General features: G+C 46.4%; 1 protein-coding gene across 1 annotated transcript in view; it reads left to right on the forward strand.

Moving 5' to 3' along the window:
• Window positions 1-16,579, forward strand: part of Shroom2 (shroom family member 2) — a 162,145-nt gene that overhangs the window by 86,967 nt on the left and 58,599 nt on the right. The window contains exon 3 of the mRNA XM_010618758.3: window positions 10,369-10,520. Coding sequence (XP_010617060.1) covers window positions 10,369-10,520 — 152 coding nt within the window. The remainder of the gene's footprint in view (window positions 1-10,368; window positions 10,521-16,579) is intronic.

Consider the following 16,579-nt stretch of genomic DNA (forward strand, 5'->3'; position numbering starts at 1 on the left):
CTTTTTTTTTTTTTTTTTTTTGAGACAAAGTCTTACTAAATTACTCTGGCTGGACTTAAAGATAACAATATCGTTCTGCCTCAGCCCCCAGATTGTTGGGTTTACAAGTGTGTGCCACCATACCATGCCTGGCTTGCAGTTGTTTTACTTTTATCCTCCTGGTTGTCCTAGGGTGTAGACAGTCAATCCTCCTCACCATTTTGGGGGGTCACCAAAACAGGACTAAGAAAAGTGAAGTCACTTTTTTCAAGTCATGTAGAGGCAGGTCCTAAGTACTGGATCTGTCTTCATCTTTCTGAAACCATCCTTGTATAAGGACCAAGTTTTCAAGTCAAGGAGGGTTCCGTGCCCCTTACCCAGAATAGAGTGAATGCAAAAATTCCATTCTGTAAAATTTCATTCTGTATGACAGTCTCCCTGTGTTTCTGTTCCTCTTTCAGGGCAAGTTATCCTAGGATGTCTCCACCTTGTTTCTGTTCCTCTTTTTAAGATCCAAAGATGAATCTTTTTGATTTAACTAACCTTTTGATTTAACTAGTATAGGTATTAGTCATAGCTGACATAGGTAGCCACCTGCTGATATCCTTGCTTACAAAACCAGATGTTCTATTAAAAAGAGGAATTCGTTCTGCGAATGTAGGCATTAGGTAATTTTCCAGGAAGTGCCCTCCCGGTGCCCCTCAAATATCCAATAATATGTAAAAGCCCTCCCAGTACCCCTCAAATATCCAATGATAAGCGAGAGCTAAAAATAGAAACTATGTAAGCAAAAAGTTTCCTTAACCCTATATCAACCCACTTCAAAAATGGATCTGGGCTCTCAGTCTGAAGCCGCTGCGATGGTGACCCCTGAGGGTCCAGGCTCGAGCTTGCAATAAACTCCTCTTGTAATTGCATCGGACCTGACTCCTTGGTGGTCTTTGGGGCCTTCGGGACTTGGGCATAACACCTGACACACAGTGCCCTCTTCCTGTGATCAGATTATTTCTTCCCTGTGCCAGCAGGATGCCTGGAGTTGCACTTACTTCATGGGATCCTTGTTGGTTAAGATCTGGCTAGAAGACAAGCACAGGGGAGATGGAGCAAGGACTGCGTCCCACCAGGCAGGGTGTGCAGAGTGGGCCCTGCCTGCTTCCTCACTCACTGTCTCCTTCTGCAAGACCAAGGCTCAGCAGTTACCATGGAGATAGTATGGCTTGGAAAGGGAGAGTAGTGACTCTGGCTTTTTTTTTTTCTTTTAAATATATGTGCCCCAGTATAAAGAACTATTAGCCAGATACAGAGGAGTGCTTGAGGCCAGGAGTTCAGGTAACATGTGAGACCTTGTCACTTAAAAGAAAATTGTACTTTTCCCCCAAAGTAAAGAACTCCAGTTCGTCACTGTGGAGTTTGTGAATGGAAGCAAAAGTTTGCCAAGCCTTTCTGTTTGCAAACTGAAAACAGACCCCTGCTTGATCCCCCCAGTCTTGTGGTTGTGGCCCTATGGGCCAGGAGGAATCCGCAGTCTGGGTATCGGACTCAGCTCACTGGGAGGCTGGCTGGTGTCTGTGGGACTCCCTGGAAAGCTGCTGAAAAGGTTGGTGCTAAAGTCACTGGGAATCTGTCCGCCCAGGCACGGGCGGAACTCCCTAGAAAGCCGTCCTGGTGCTCCTGCCACTGAGAGCCACAGGGCAGGGAGAGGCGGAATTAGGAAGGGGAAGGAAGCCCTTTCTCTGGAGCTTCCATGGCCCCCCAGCGCCCTCTGCTGACAGCACTGACCAGGGTCAGCCACAGCCTCAGAGGAAACATTAGAGTTGGGGTGCAGTACCACACAGTGTGGGCAAGGGAGGTCCCTGAGACCTGAATCGCAGCTTTGAAGGGGCCGGGAGGGCAGTTCCAGGTTCCTGCCATCCTTGGGTCGCTGCTCAGCCCTACAGGCGGGGGTTGCCCCTTTTTGGACCATTCCTGGATTTGGTGTGAGGCGGTACCTTGCTAACAGGCCGCGTTGAAGTAGGTGGTTTGCAAATCCACTTTCGTGCTGGGACTGTGACTTCCTCCAGCAGACAGTGCCATTCAGAGAATGTTTCCCAAACACTTCTCTTCTTGAGCAGAGTATTGAGTTGTTCTTGGCCTTTGCTGTCTGGAGCCTAGGGCTGTCCTGATGGCCATGGTTTTGCCCCTCACCCTGTCAGAATGGCAGCCCTCCTTCCTGGGGTGAAGTGCAGTCCTGTAGCTTCTTACCATTGCTTTCAAGCATTGAGCTCCTTTCTGGCTCTCTGTATCCTCAGGCTGGGGTCCCTTTGATTTCTCCCCCCACATTTTGGTGACCATGTGCCACCTTCACTGGTCATCAAGCCGTGGCCTCCCTTTTAGGCCTCTTGTTGGCCTCTCTGCCACCAGCCTGGCTTTGTTCCTTTGTCCAGGCTACAAATGCCTTGTGTTTTGGTGCCTCATTTGACTCAACCCTCATTTCAGGGAGGGGTGGCAAATTCGGGGCCTGGTGCATGTGAAGGACATATGTACTCCATCCCCAGGCTGTACCCTGCCTCTGAACCTTCATGGTCTTGAGCTCTGGACTGCACACTCACCTGTTTTGGATCACCTGTTCCAAAACTTGTACATTGAGCTTTCAGCTAAACTGGTTATTTTGCTATTATTTTGTCATTTTTGTTGCCTTGTTTGGTTACTCATGAGGAAAGGATTTTTTTTTTCCTTTCCATAATCAAGATTTTAAAGATTTCGCTGGGAGTAGCAAGCCTCGGTTCCCTGGTGAGAGGACTCTTGACTAGCAGGTGCAAGGCCCTGGGTTGGACTCTGTGTACTGGAAGGAAAAAAAAAAGAAACTGAAAAGATGATACTGTTGTTTTTTTTTTTTTTTTTTTTTTTTGAGGATCAGCGTGGACATCCCAATTTGTACATGGTTTTAATAACTTGTAGCTGTGATTCTTTTCTAAGCAGTTATTCCAGTGACTTTCCAGCCTAAAATCTGGAGTCCAAAAAGCATATTATATAGGAGTTTCTTCAGATGTTTATGGGCTGTTATGTCGTAAGTCTCGGTAATTCACAATTTATTATCCTAAACACCACAGGCTCACATTTTTCCATTTTATTTCTCTCTTCCCCTCCCCTCTCTCCAGCTCTCTCCTTTCTCCCTTCCAGTTGCTCCACCCCTCTTCCCTTCCAGTTGCTAAGCACATGTCCCATGACTGAGCCACACCCTTAACCCCAAACTCAGATTTTCAAATTTCTAAAGCACGTTTACTAAACAATTAGGAAACGCTTCTGCACAGCAAAAGAAACAACCAACAGTGTGAAAAGAAAACCTACAGAATGAGAAGAAGCATTTTGCTAGTGACTCCTCAGACTGAGGACTCATACCTAGAATATATAAAGAACTCAAGAAAATTAGACCCCCTTCAAATAAAAAGACCCAATCAAAAAGTGGGCAAGCAAAATGAATAGGCACTTCACAGAAGTACAAATGGTCTGGCCGGGGATTTAGCTCAGTGGTGTCGCCACCTGCCTCGCAGGTGCAAGGTACAGAGTTCAATCCCTGTAAGAAAAAAAAAAAAAAAAAAAAAAAAAAAAAAAAAGTACAAATGGTGAAGAGATACATGAAGAAATGCCAATTAAAACAACATTGAGATTCCATTGTACCCCAGAAAAAACGATCATCATCAGGAAATCAAATAATAACAAATGCTGGAGAGGCTGTGGTGGGAGGGAGGGAATCCCTTCTACACTATTCAACCAGTAGTGGTTTACTAGGTAGACACATTTAACACTATGAAAATGAGTGTGGCTCTTCCTAAAAAAAATGAAACTAGAAATTCTATTTGACCCAGCTATTCCCCTTCTCGGTACCGTCCCAAAACAATGAAAGATCTCATCACATTACAGTGTTCTATTCGGGCCCACATTTATAGCAGCGCAAGTCATAAAAGCTAAATCTTGGAAGCACCCATATCCAGAGATGAATGGGTGAAGAAAATGTATTTTTGTACAGTGGAATACTACTTTGCCATAAAGAAAAATAAACTTGAATCATCTGTAGGAAAGTGGATGCTCGAGACCATAATATTAAGCGAAATCAGACACCGAAGCTTTAATTGTCACTCAATGTCTCGTATGAGAAATACAGAGTAAAAATAGCAAATTAAAAGATAGATACTAGGAAGCAAGGAGATCTTTTTCAAAGGGGAAGAGGATCAAGAGATGGAGGATGAGGAGGGAGGGAGAGAAAGGAAAGAGCACAAAAAACAGAAGTGAGATGTGTTAGGTGCCTGTAACGACTCCACACAGATGGAACACACACATACTAATAAACTACAGTTTAAAAACAAAGTCAAATTATTCAGACATTTAAAAAAATCAATTAGGAAAACTGGATTGCCCCAACCAGAGATGTCAAAGTGCACGTTTCTGACTGGGAGAGCCAGGATTAAGGAGCAGAGTCTTTCCGAAATTGTTGCACGGAAAGATCAGCTGGGACTGGGAACAATGTAAACTGTTGAAGACACAGTATAGGGGTGACGGGAGTGCAGGTCGCAGTTTAGAATACTTTGGATTTTCGGATGTAGACACTGTACCGCCTCACCTCTGGATGTTAACCTGATACCTGGGACTGTCAGAACCTTCCAAAATTCACTATCACTTTCTATTTTGGTTATACCAAAATGTAAACAACCAGCAGACGATTTTACCCTTTTTTTTTTTGCTACCGGGGATTGAACACAGGGATCAAACTTGTGCTTGCGAGGCAGGCAGTGGAACCACTGAGCTAAATCCCCGGTTCGGTTTTACCCATTTTAAAACAAGCATTTTTGCATGCCAAAAATGGTTTGAAATGGGAGTCTCTTCTGGATCACGATGTTTCTACAGCTACTAAAAACTTGCATTTGCAAAATAGTTGATGAGAATGTTCCCCTGGCTTGTCACAGAAAGTAGATGAAGACCTTGGGCTTTAGGGTCCGTGAGAGGGTCTGTGGGTCGGGAGAGGGTCCATGATCTTGAGCACACTTCCTCTCTCTCGTGCCTGGGCAGCAACTGGACTCTTCCTGGTGGTAGTTCCTGCGAGTACCATGCAAGTACATCTTTCGTTTTCAGTGGTGCTGGCCCTTTCCTCTCCCTTCCTCCTCGTTTGTGCTCTCTGTGTGAAGATTTTCCCTTTCCTGGTGCCTTTTTGGCTTCGCTGCCCCCTGTGCGGGACACCATGCCAATGTCCCAGGCTCTCCCTGCACTGCGCCTTGCATTCAGCAACTGCCCTCTGCCTTCTTGGGCATCGGGGTGCCTGTGGACCCAAGCCCCTCTGCCTGGCAGCTGCTGCCCCTCTACCAGGTTCACTAGGACCCACAGCAGGGGCCAAGGCATCATTTTTCCCATTTCGCCAAGCTCAGAGGGGTGGTTTTCCTCTCCTCGGGTGTGAGTGTGTTGCACTGAAGCTGAAATGAGACCATGGTGTGGTGAGTAGTAGTCGGCATAGTTGTAATCTGCTGCTTTTCCTGCACGAATAGGCTTCCTTCTCGCAGGGACAGAGCTCAGTTGGAACGAGTAAGGGAATTGAACCTGCAGGGGCTGGAGGTGACTTCTGTGATCGCCTGGCCATGCAGGAAAGTTACCGTCTGAAAAGTGAGATTGTCACAACTGATAAATAGCCAGTGTGATTCGTGGATCTTAAAAACAGGGTAGCGGACTGACAAAACCACAAAGTTTTTCTTCTGCTTTGCTTTCACCTGGGTCTCTGATCCCTGTGATTTTTCCATCGCCCTCAAGTTTGAAATCTGGTGGCACCAGGGCTGGTGTGTCTTGCTCTGCCACCTTGGGAGTCCTTGGTTTCCTGGTCCTCTGCCCTGTGTTGCCCCAGGTTCTTGTTTTCCTGTGAGGAGACCTACAGAGACGGGGTGCCTTGGTGCCCCAATGTGCACTCGTCCATTCAGGTTGCCGTTCCCCGCCGTGCTCTCCATTTGCTCACCCATCTCAGCCCCACCGAGAGAGCAAAGCCCCTCAGAGCTTGATGCTCCGGACGTGGTGCCTTCAGTGTGCGTCTGGGTTCCTGTGAAGGTTCTTTTGTATCGTGGGTTTTCCTGCTTGATTGTCTATAGCAGGTGTTTCACGACATGTGAGAAACTTTGTTCCAGAAAAGACTTTCATGAACTGTTTGGGTTTTTTCTCTGCTCTTCTCAGAGAAACCTTTGCAGAACAGGACCTTTCCTTCTTCGTTAGATTTTCGCAGCTGCTGGAGGATAGAACTGCTGCATGCGTGGCTGTAACTTTCTATATGCAGGGCGGTAGTAAAGTTAGCATCACCTTGCAACCCTGCAAAGCCCGATACACTGCCGGGATGCTAGCGGGCCCGGACACTGTCCTGTGGAAATGGGCTGGCTTCGGCCTACTTCTTCAGTAAGCCCACACTTACTTAATTCACCTGCACTTGAGAAGTGAAATGCATTAAGAGTGTAGAATATGAGTTTTCAAAGCCTGTCCTTTTCTGACCACCTCCCCCACGAGCACACAAACATCCCAGAGACATTTTCTCTTGTCTGGGAAGGTGGGGGAAAACAAATAACTACCTTATCTCCCAAAGGAGAACATAGTTTTCGTGGGAAGTAAGTGTAGGAGGTGTAGTTGGGAGCGGCAGGCGGTGTTGTGGAAGGAACGTGGCCTTCCTTTGGGAGTCTTTGTGGTGAGGAGAGGTCACACGTACCCCCTTCCTAGTGAAGGCGGGGTCCCAGGGCTGCAGCGCATGGTGAGTCTCACAGGACTTGACAAGTGTTAGTAGTGAGGCTGAGAAGCCCACTGTTGAGGCTGAGTCAAACACAGGTAATTTGTCACCCTGAGAGAGTGCTGCTTTAAAGACTATCCCAAGACATGATACCAGTCATTAGCTGTTTGGGCTTTTTTCTAGCTGTCCCCACAAAGCCTCGTGTGGTCGTAGGTGGGGCTTTTTCAGAGGTGGCCTGGATCTAGAGTGTGTGAGGCTGACTTTAAAGGTATGTGATTACTAAACCACTACACTGATTGGTTTGGAGAAGATAAAAGGGGCAGACAGACACTGTGAAGGTTCCCTGGCTCGCTTGTTCTTGCTGTCTTCCACCGCCATGAACTGTTGCCCCTCTGCCATGTGCCACGCTGCTTTGTTGCCAGCCGATTATGCACTGAAACCTCTCTAAACTGTGAGCTAAGTAGACCTTCCCCCCCTTAAACTTTGGGTGTCAGGTATTTTGTCTCAGCAGTGAGAAAAGTAAGTAAGACATTAGTCATCAAGGATATACCTGAAGAATTTCTTGACATACTTGAAGTCAAAGGTACCAGAGAAAAGGTCATGTGGTTTTAGTTATGGAGGAATGTATAACATTTTAGTGTGAAAAATATATACAACTTAAAATTGACCGGCAGAAACAAAAATGTGTTCTGCTTTGACCTTTGAGTGTATAATTCGGTGACATTAAATACATGCAGATGTACAGATGTTTGTACAAACATCACCGCTATTCATTATCTGGACTTTGTATCCTCCAACACTGAAAATCCAACACTTAATTGCCTGTTCCCTCTTCTACCAGCCTCTGAAAAACCTCCATTCTACTTTGTGTGCATGGTTTTGACCATTCCGAGAGCTTCCTCCAAGTTGGGTGATTCGTATCTGTTCACACCTGGCTTATTTCACTTCGTATAAAGTGTCAAAGTTGACCATGTTGTAGTATGTGGCAGAATATCCTCTTGCAGGGTGCTGAGCATTACTGAACCCGGGCCTCATGCGTGCTGGGCAGGTGCTCTGCTATTGAGCACCCCTCAGCAGCAGCCTTCTGTTTTTAAAGGCTGCGTACTATTCCGTTGTGTATATACCACAGTTTATCTGTTCGCCTCTTGCACATGATTTGGGGGCTTTCTACCTACAGTGCGTAATTGTTTAAAGGCAAGAGTGAGATAGGGTTGTACTTCTCTGCCTACCCACCACGGTCTTGGACGTCCCCTAGATAGTGAGCCTGGGCTCTAGATGCCATCGTTCGCTTCTCTGGTGACCCGAGTGACGCCAGCTAGGGTACTGGAGGACCCCGCCTCAGACAGCTTCACCGTCCCTCCTTCCCCCCCTGCACTTTGGGTTGCAGTAGCTTTGGTGACTCACCCTTATCTCCTGGGCTGAGTCCTCTTCCTCCAGTGTTGTGGGCTGGGGATCCATTTTGGGTGCTTGTCTGTCCTCCAAGTCCTGGTTTCTGTATGGATGGCCGGCCTCCCTTTGTCACCTTCGACCCCACTACCAGAATTTAAGTACTTTCCGCTGCTGGCCATTCCACCTGTAGGCCACCTTGCTCCACTGTGTCCTCAAGACAGCCAGCCACCCTTGGTCCATCCACTTGGGTGGTGTCTGGCCTCTGGGTTTCTTCTCCCCCCTTTCTTTTTTCTTCTACTGGAGGTTCAACCTAGGACCTTTGCACTGAGCTGCATTCCCAGCTCTCGCGCTCTCTCTCTCTCTCTCTCTCTCTCTCTGACTTTTGAAATCCCATCGTTGACTGAATCATTTCATATATTTGTTTCAAATGGTCTTTTAATTTTGTGTGTGGTGCTGACTCTTTTTTTAATGTAAGAGCTTAGTCGTCCTGGGTTTAGAAAAATCAGCAGCTTTGGAACAGAGGCTTCGTGAGTGGTTTCATGAGTCTTTGTGCTGGCTTTTGGAGAAGTTAGCCTCATGTTAACCTAGCATACAGTTGAGGAGTGGTGAACTTTCACACTCTACATGGATGGCTCATAACAAGCCTCCTGCCACCTCTCACCTGGGGTTTATTTACAGTTTGTAAAGCTTTTTGGGAGTAAACAGGAGTTTTTTTTTTTGGAGTGAGCCAAGTAGTAAATATTCTTGGCTTTGTGGGTTCAAAGGCTGAATGCCGCCCTATAGCAGTATGTAAATGAGCAGTTGTGGATATGTTCCAGTAAAACAAGGCAACCCAGAGGCTGCTGGCTGTATTCGGCTCACTTGCTGTAGTTTGCCAACTCCTTGTGGAAAAAATAGTTGTATTAGCTGGGGTTAAGTGCCATCCAATTGTTTTATTACTGTGTGAGAAATAGAATCAAAAGATCACAGTTTCTCAGAATAAAAGTCATGAAATGGATGGCAGTCCAGCTTTTTTGTTGTTTTTGTTTTGTTCTTTTGTTGCTCTGTGGAGGATGGAATCTGGGGCCTTGTGCAGGCTAGCGAAGTTGACTTATCAGTAAGGCACACCCATAGCCTGAGATTCAGAGTTTTAAGGGCTCACTTAAGACATGCAGAATGGGCTGTGTTTAGCCTGAGTCATCCTGAATGTCTGAATATACACAGCATGGTTTTATGCAGTAATGTGATTAGGACTCATGTAAGCAAGGATGTGGAGGAACTGGAAACCTCTCCAATGGGAACGTCAAGTGGTGCAATTGCTTTGGAAAGCAGTCTTCATAATGTCCCAGTGACCGTGGAATGCAGACGTTTGACTTCTAGGTGTATACCCGGCAAATGAAAAAATGTCCACACAAAAATTTCTGTACCAGTGTTCACAGCAGCCCTGTTCATCAGAACCCAATGCAGAAACACAGAAATAGCCACCGACTGACATGTGGATAAACAAAATACAGCCCATTCGTGCCATAGAATATGATCCAGCCGTAAAAAGGAATGAATTGCTGACTCACGCTACAACATACACAACTCGGAAAGCATTATGCCAAGTTGAAAGAGCCCGCATGTGTGTGGTGTTCCACATCCCCAAACAGGCACATCTCTGAGTCTAGACGCAGAAAGTACATCAGTGATTGCCAGGGGCTAGGAGGGGTGGAAAGTGACTGCTAGTGAGCACAAGGTTTCTTTTGGCAGGAGGGGACTGTGAAATGGATCGTGATGATGACTGTGCAATTCTATGCACAGACCAAAAGCACACCGTCGTGGTTGCTTTATATGAACGAATGTGAGGTATCTGAATTACATTGCCATAAAACTTAGAAAAACAGCCTAGCCAGGTACAGGAATGATGTATGAGCAGTGAATAGTGCGTAATAAACACTGCGCAGAAATGCAGAGAAGGAATCAGTGTCGTTCGATCCCTTATTTTTGGTTGGTTTCTGAGTTTTCCAGTTGCCGTATTAGATAAACGGCCTCCTTGTCCTTGGGAAGGACACAGGTGGGTGATGGAGAGCCGCACTGCAGTCTCCCTTCTGCAGCGCCGTCAGCCTCTGGGCCCTGTTCCCTCCTGGCTTCCGGGCCCCCGTGGTCTTTTGGCTCCTGGGTAATCCCAGAGCCAGCCCTGGGTCCCAAAGCCGGGTGTGCCCTGACCTGTTGTGCTCCCGGCGGCCTGCGAGGCCTTGCTGGACTCGGGAATCGCTTGCTCCTCTTGGAGGCTGATGGAACTTGCTTCTCTGTTGCAGATTGAGGAAGGCAGTAAAGCTGCGGCTGTGGACAAGTTACTGGCCGGAGACGAGATCGTGGGCATCAATGACATTGGCCTCTCGGGGTTTAGACAGGAAGCGATTTGCCTGGTGAAAGGGTCCCACAAGACCTTGAAGTTGGTGGTCAGAAGGTAAGCCCCGTGTCTCCCCGATGTTGGCCAAGACAGGCAGCAGTGAGCAGAGCATCCGTATCACCGGGGAGACCTTGACTAGGCTTGAAGTTGTGCGTGTGCGCGTGCGTCCGTGTGTGTGCACTTAGACGTGCATCCGTCTCAATATCCTCGAGTGCTCCAGCCCTGTCTATAAGATGGCATTGTTGTGTTCGTGTGTAACCTCTGCACATCTTCCCGCAAGCTTTAAATCACCTCTGGATGACTCATAATACCTAACGCACCTTGTCAGCAGTTAGGCTGCATTGCTCGGGGCCTGACCCTGAGAAAAAAGTCCTTACGTGTTCCTTACAGAGGCATTTTCCCACGTATTTCCATTCTGAGGTTCTGTATGCAGAACACGTGGACACAGAAGGCAGACTGCATACCTTGGGATGAATCCAGCAGTAAAAATGGAAAATCCCCAGCCCATGTTTTGCTAATTTAAACAGTGTTTCAATAAATGTCTTCACAGCCATGTTTTTTTTCTTTTTTGGTACCGGGATGAACTTGGGATCTTGCACTTGCAAGGCAGGTGGCCATACCACTGAGCTAGATCCCAGGACATGTCCCCTCACTGGAAGCACAATATTATCTACACATTGCTAAACATACCAGTATTAAACTCACTTAGTAAGTGAAAAATCTTTTTTTCAAAAACAGTAACAGAGGGCCAGGGATTTAGCTCGGTGGTTCCGCCACCTGCCTTGCAAGTACAAGGACCCGAGTTCGATCCCCGGTACAAAAAAAATAAAAATAAAATGAGAAAAAAATGCTAGGATCACAGGAGTGGGCCGCAACACCCTGGGAATACGTTCATCTTAAAAACTTTTAATAAGACCTTGTAACTCAAAAACTAAGATTGTAGAACAGTGGCAGTTTCGGAGCCACTTGAGGCTGGACTATGGGAAGTCCTGTCACTGTACGCAGATTCCTCGGTGGTATCCATTTGTCCCCACAAGAGTCAGTCAGACTTGATCAGGGGATGGCAGAAAGCCATGCTGCTTGGCTTCCAGCCCCACTCTTGTGAGGAGACGCCATGAAGCCGGCACAGCCCACCGTCCACAGCCTCTCTGTGGCCCTGTTCCTGGCCGGGGGTCTTGCGTCCAAAGGTGTGGGCACCATGAACTTTGACAAACGTCTCCATATTCTGCTGGCCACTTGCTGGCCCCGTCACCTCTCCTGTATGGCGTTTTCATCCTCTATGAATGTGAGAAATGAAAAATGATTTTACTGTTTTTTTATTCTTTGCATTTCTGAAATTGGGAGTGAAGCTGGGCCTTATTCCATGTGCTTAGAAATGTGAAATACGTGATTCTTTTTAACTTTCTTCCGTTTTTTGTACTGGAGAGTGAATGCATTCTAGGCAGGTATTGTACCTTTGAGCTATTTCTGAATTTTTACAAACTAGAAATGCATATTTCATAATAGACACGGACAACCCAAGGGCAGAGCCCAGGCCACCTGAGAAGGAAAGAGAGGAAGCCACGGGGCACCTGCTGGCCTGCGTCTTTAGAAATCTCCAAGGAAGAGGGATTCAACCTTTGTCCCAAGGCTTTACATAGAACCTGTCTTGTGTTTTACATGACCGGTTTCCAGTGGGTGTACTGAAGGATTGTGTGGTTTGGATGGAACTTTATAGTTTAACGTACAGCAAAATCCAAAAACCAAGCAGTGAATTTGAAAACTTGCAGATACACTTCTAATAACGTACTGAAGTTTTCAGATTTTTCAAAATAATTTGTTAATTTTTCAGTGACAGACATGGGTAATATTTTCGCTGAGTAGACCAGAAACAAGTTTGGCATGGTGCTTTGTTCAGTGAGGTGAAGGAAAACTTTCTAAGTTAATAGATTAATACTGGGATTTGTTGCTGTCGCACAATGAATAGTGAATGAGGACTGTCCATGATAAAAGACATACATTATTAGCACATCTACAACTCCAGGCTTTTTCCTTTTTCCGTATTATGAAAGCACACTGATGATGAGTGCTTTAGAAATTATTTTTTAAGCCCAGGCAACTATTCTTCTGTATCTAAAATTTGATCTTCCTACCTCCTTCCTTTGCCATTCCCAGTGGCTGCTACTCTTCCTTCCGGCCAGATGGATTAGTTAGCATTTACTAGCCTTGCATGTAGAACTCCAGGCTGGACTGTGACCCATAAAAAAGGCAGGCTGCGGGGTGATGTGTGGTTAACAAACTCATGGCCCTGGTTCCATCCCAGCCCCACCAAAAAAAAAAGGTCTGGTTTATCAAAATGCATTCTGTAAGTAATCCATAGTCTCAGCTGTGAATGCCACTAGCATCCGCTATTTCCTGACTTAAAAGCATGACCCAACGATAGATTCGGTGGCTCACCCTGAACTTGGGGTACCCCCTGTGAAGCAGGGGGGAAAGGGTCCTACACTTCTGAGCTAAGCTGCTCTCTTGTATCTTTGCTTGGCCAAAGAAGTGCCCCTTTCTGAGAAGGTCCAGGGTAGAGGGCAGCCTCTACCACCTGTCTGTCTCTCTCTATGGTTGCCATTCACACTTTTCTCCTTCCTCAATGTCCAGGCCCCTGGCGATCCTGCGGTCAGGTCTGGAATGGTCTGGGCTCTGGAATTTTCAGGAGGCCACAGGTTGTTTTGCTGGGTGGCTGTGCTGCTTTGGCCACTCACTGGCTTGAGCAAAGACTGAGGCCAGACTGGGTGGCACATTAACTTATCAGCCCAGGAGATAGGAGCCCTTGCTGTTGGAAGTACTGATAAAGAGCTAGAGCACCTAGGCTGTCTGATTGCAAGAGGTCATGGCTGTTTCTGATAGCTGGGGAAACAGTCATCTAGTTTTCTCAAGTCATGGGCAAATTACTGCAAGCTCAGCTCCTAAAGAGTAACTAGAGTTTTTTGTTTTTTTATTGCGGTGCTGGGGATGGAACTCAGGACCTTGCGCTTGCAAGGCACGCGCAGTGCCACTGAGCTGAATCCCCAGCCCCTAGACTTTTCAAGTGTCTTGGCAAAAAATTTCTTTTAAATATCACACCATAAAATTATTTTGTAAAGCTTATAATTACCCTTTGGATCTTTTTTCCAGACGTGTATTATAATGCTAGTTTTCCTTACAGTCGAGTACACTGGCCACCTAATCCTTAATCCCACTCTGGAAAGTTTCCTTTGTGACCCTGTGGTGGGCTGTAGGTACTTCTGTTGGGGCCAGATCACCCATAGGGTTCATACATGTAGTTCGCTGCCTCTTTGTGCCAGACTTAAACCCTTTGTGAATCTAATTACATCCTCTAAGCTTGTATTCAGGAGCGGATTAATGCCAAGGGGAGTTGTATGCTGGAGGCTGTAAGGGTTAGAATCCCTGTCCAGTGGTTAGGTATTTGAAGAAAGGAGGCTCCCAATAGAGTGACAACACTCATACTTGCCAGGAGCAAGTTTCTTGCTGTGCACATCCCTTCTGGGATGTCCTGAAGCTGCATTAACATGGGCTTTAAAAACTGGTCCCAACAGTGCTCCCCTCCACTGCTGATTTGGTGGAGCTGTCCTAGAGCAGGTGACCCTGGGGCCCTAACACTGATTAGCGCAGATGTTCCCGCAGGAGCACTGTGAAGTGCTGTGAAAGGAGTAAGGGGCTCCCTTCCCCACCCCCTCCCTCTCTCCTCCCAACTCCTCCCTGCTCTAGAGAGCTTTTTATGGGGCCAAATGGTCTTCTGAAGGGTGTGCTTCCAGTGGGGTTGCTGGGGTGTCTGGGAAACCGTGCTTTGGAGACTGGCCTCTGTTCATCATGGCTGGAAGGGACTCTTTCTCCCGTGTGTGCTCTGGGGGCTTCTGGTCATTTGTGTTTATTTTTGTTGTTAAAAACAGTGATATTGAGGTTTATGCTGGACAGGCACCCTGCCTTGTTGGAGCTGTTTTCCAGTGTTGTTTAGGGGAAAAAAGAGAAAACCCTAAAGATCAGAACTGTTTTACTTTGGGGCGAATTACTTTCATTTCCAGTTTAGTGTGTGGCTTCAGTCATGTAATCAGATGAATATCTAATTATGCGAGGCTTTTTCATAGTCCATGTCAAAATGGTGAAAAGTAGAAGTTTATTTTTATCATTGCAGTAAAGGAATTAGATCTTTATGAAATACGCATGCATATGGTGGGTAAGCAAGATGTGCAAATGATGTTCGTATAACCTACTTTGGGAACATTGGTGGCTTCTCATACAGTAAGACACACAGAGCATGTTTCACGTGTTGTTTATTGTTTTCTGAGAACTGTGAATGCTGGCTAATTGGTTTCACACTACAGATTAAGTTCATTTTGAAGTCTGGGGACCTCAGAAATTACTCACAACATTAACAGTGAAGCTTCTAAGGACTTGTGGTGTGCTCTGTGGGAACCTCTGCAACCTTAGTTTTTCCCTTGAGGAGTAGCTCTGCCAGGGAACGGATGTCTCACACTAGCCACTTGCCAGGGTGCTGTTGTGGGAAAAGGGAGGAATCCCCCCCACCCCCGCCCAAGCCAAGGAGAGAAGCCCCAGGGTTGCTGGCAGTGGACAGTGAGTGACTTCATGCCAAGGGGCTGCTGCCCCAGTAGCAGATGACTGGGTGAATATTGCTCCCTACTGGAGCTGCCTCCATGGGCCTGGCTACCCCCAGCCCCCCTCCCCCCTTTGGTCCGAGGCAGGAAGAAGTCTGGCGAAGAAGGCAAGCAGGTCACCTCTGCTGTCCAGCGCTAGTGTTTTCTAGAAAGAAAGGGACACGTGTCACCTTTACGGAAAACCTGCCCAGCCCCTGTGGTTTGGGAGAGTCAAGGATGCAGAGGGCTCTTCTTTGGCTTGATGGTTTCGCATGGATTCCATCTTCAGTGAGGCGGTACCTGTGGAGATTTTCTTCCGCCACTTATCACACATGGACAGTCATTTCTGGGCATGGACTGGTGGTTTGCTGGACTGACAGGACCTGTGCATCCAAGGGTCATAAAGAGTATGGATTAGAAGTGAAAGGTTTCCTTTGGAAACCTTTGAAGATGTTACTTAGAGTAGCACTTAACCACGCTGGGTTAACCTGCAGCAGTAGGGCCCCTTCTTTGTACTTCTGGGAATTCTTAACTGGTGATTTCACGGGCATTGCTCTTTTCTGTCTGGGGATTGAACCCAGGGCCTTCACACTGAGCTACACCCCCCAGTCCTTTTTATAATTTGTTTGAGATAGGAACTAAGTTGCTAAGTGGCTCAGGTTGGGCTCAAACTTGTGATGTTCCTGTCTCCTGCTTCTCAGAGTACAGAGATTACAGGTGTGTGCCACCACACCCAGCTCTTTGCTGACTTTGTTTGTTTGTTTGTTTGTTTGTTTTTGGTACCAGGGATTGAACTGCAGGTGCGGTGACACTGAGCTAAATCGCTGGCCCTCTTTCCTGATTTTATAGTGGAGTTTCATTTTTTTTCATAGTCATGGCCCAACATTTTTCTTTGCCATATTGTGACTGTAATGTTGCTTTCTTAGGTTATTTTCCCCAAACTTCGCTTATCTATATACTCCTGTTGCATGTTTCTTTTTCTGTTGTATGTTTCTTAACTGTCTCAGTAGCTTTTAATCTGAGTCTGCTAAGAATAACCACATCCTCTGAGAGAAAACTTGAGGGCAAATTGAGTGAAAATGCAGGGCTTTGTATTTTGGGGGAGAATTCCAGAAAGAGTTAAGTAAATGGATATATTGGGACCTCATTCCTTTCTCTTCATATGTAATACAAAGATAGGCCTCTTTGTAGATTAGTAGGGCAAATCCCCAAAACTGTTTATTTTCATGGCAAATAACCACATCCTCTGAGAGAAAACTTGAGGGCAAATTGAGTGAAAATGCAGGGCTTTGTATTTTGGGGGAGAATTCCAGAAAGAGTTAAGTAAATGGATATATTGGGACCTCATTCCTTTCTCTTCATATGTAATACAAAGATAGGCCTCTTTGTAGATTAGTAGGGCAAATCCCCAAAACTGTTTATTTTCATGGCATTTAACTGGCGGCAACCTACAGTCTCTGGTTAACTCTTTTTTTTTTTTTTTTTTTTTTT

The sequence above is a fragment of the Fukomys damarensis genome, unplaced genomic scaffold (assembly GCF_012274545.1).
Source record: "Fukomys damarensis isolate Sample0158 unplaced genomic scaffold, DMR_v1.0_HiC HiC_scaffold_39, whole genome shotgun sequence".
Lineage (NCBI taxonomy): Eukaryota > Metazoa > Chordata > Mammalia > Rodentia > Bathyergidae > Fukomys > Fukomys damarensis.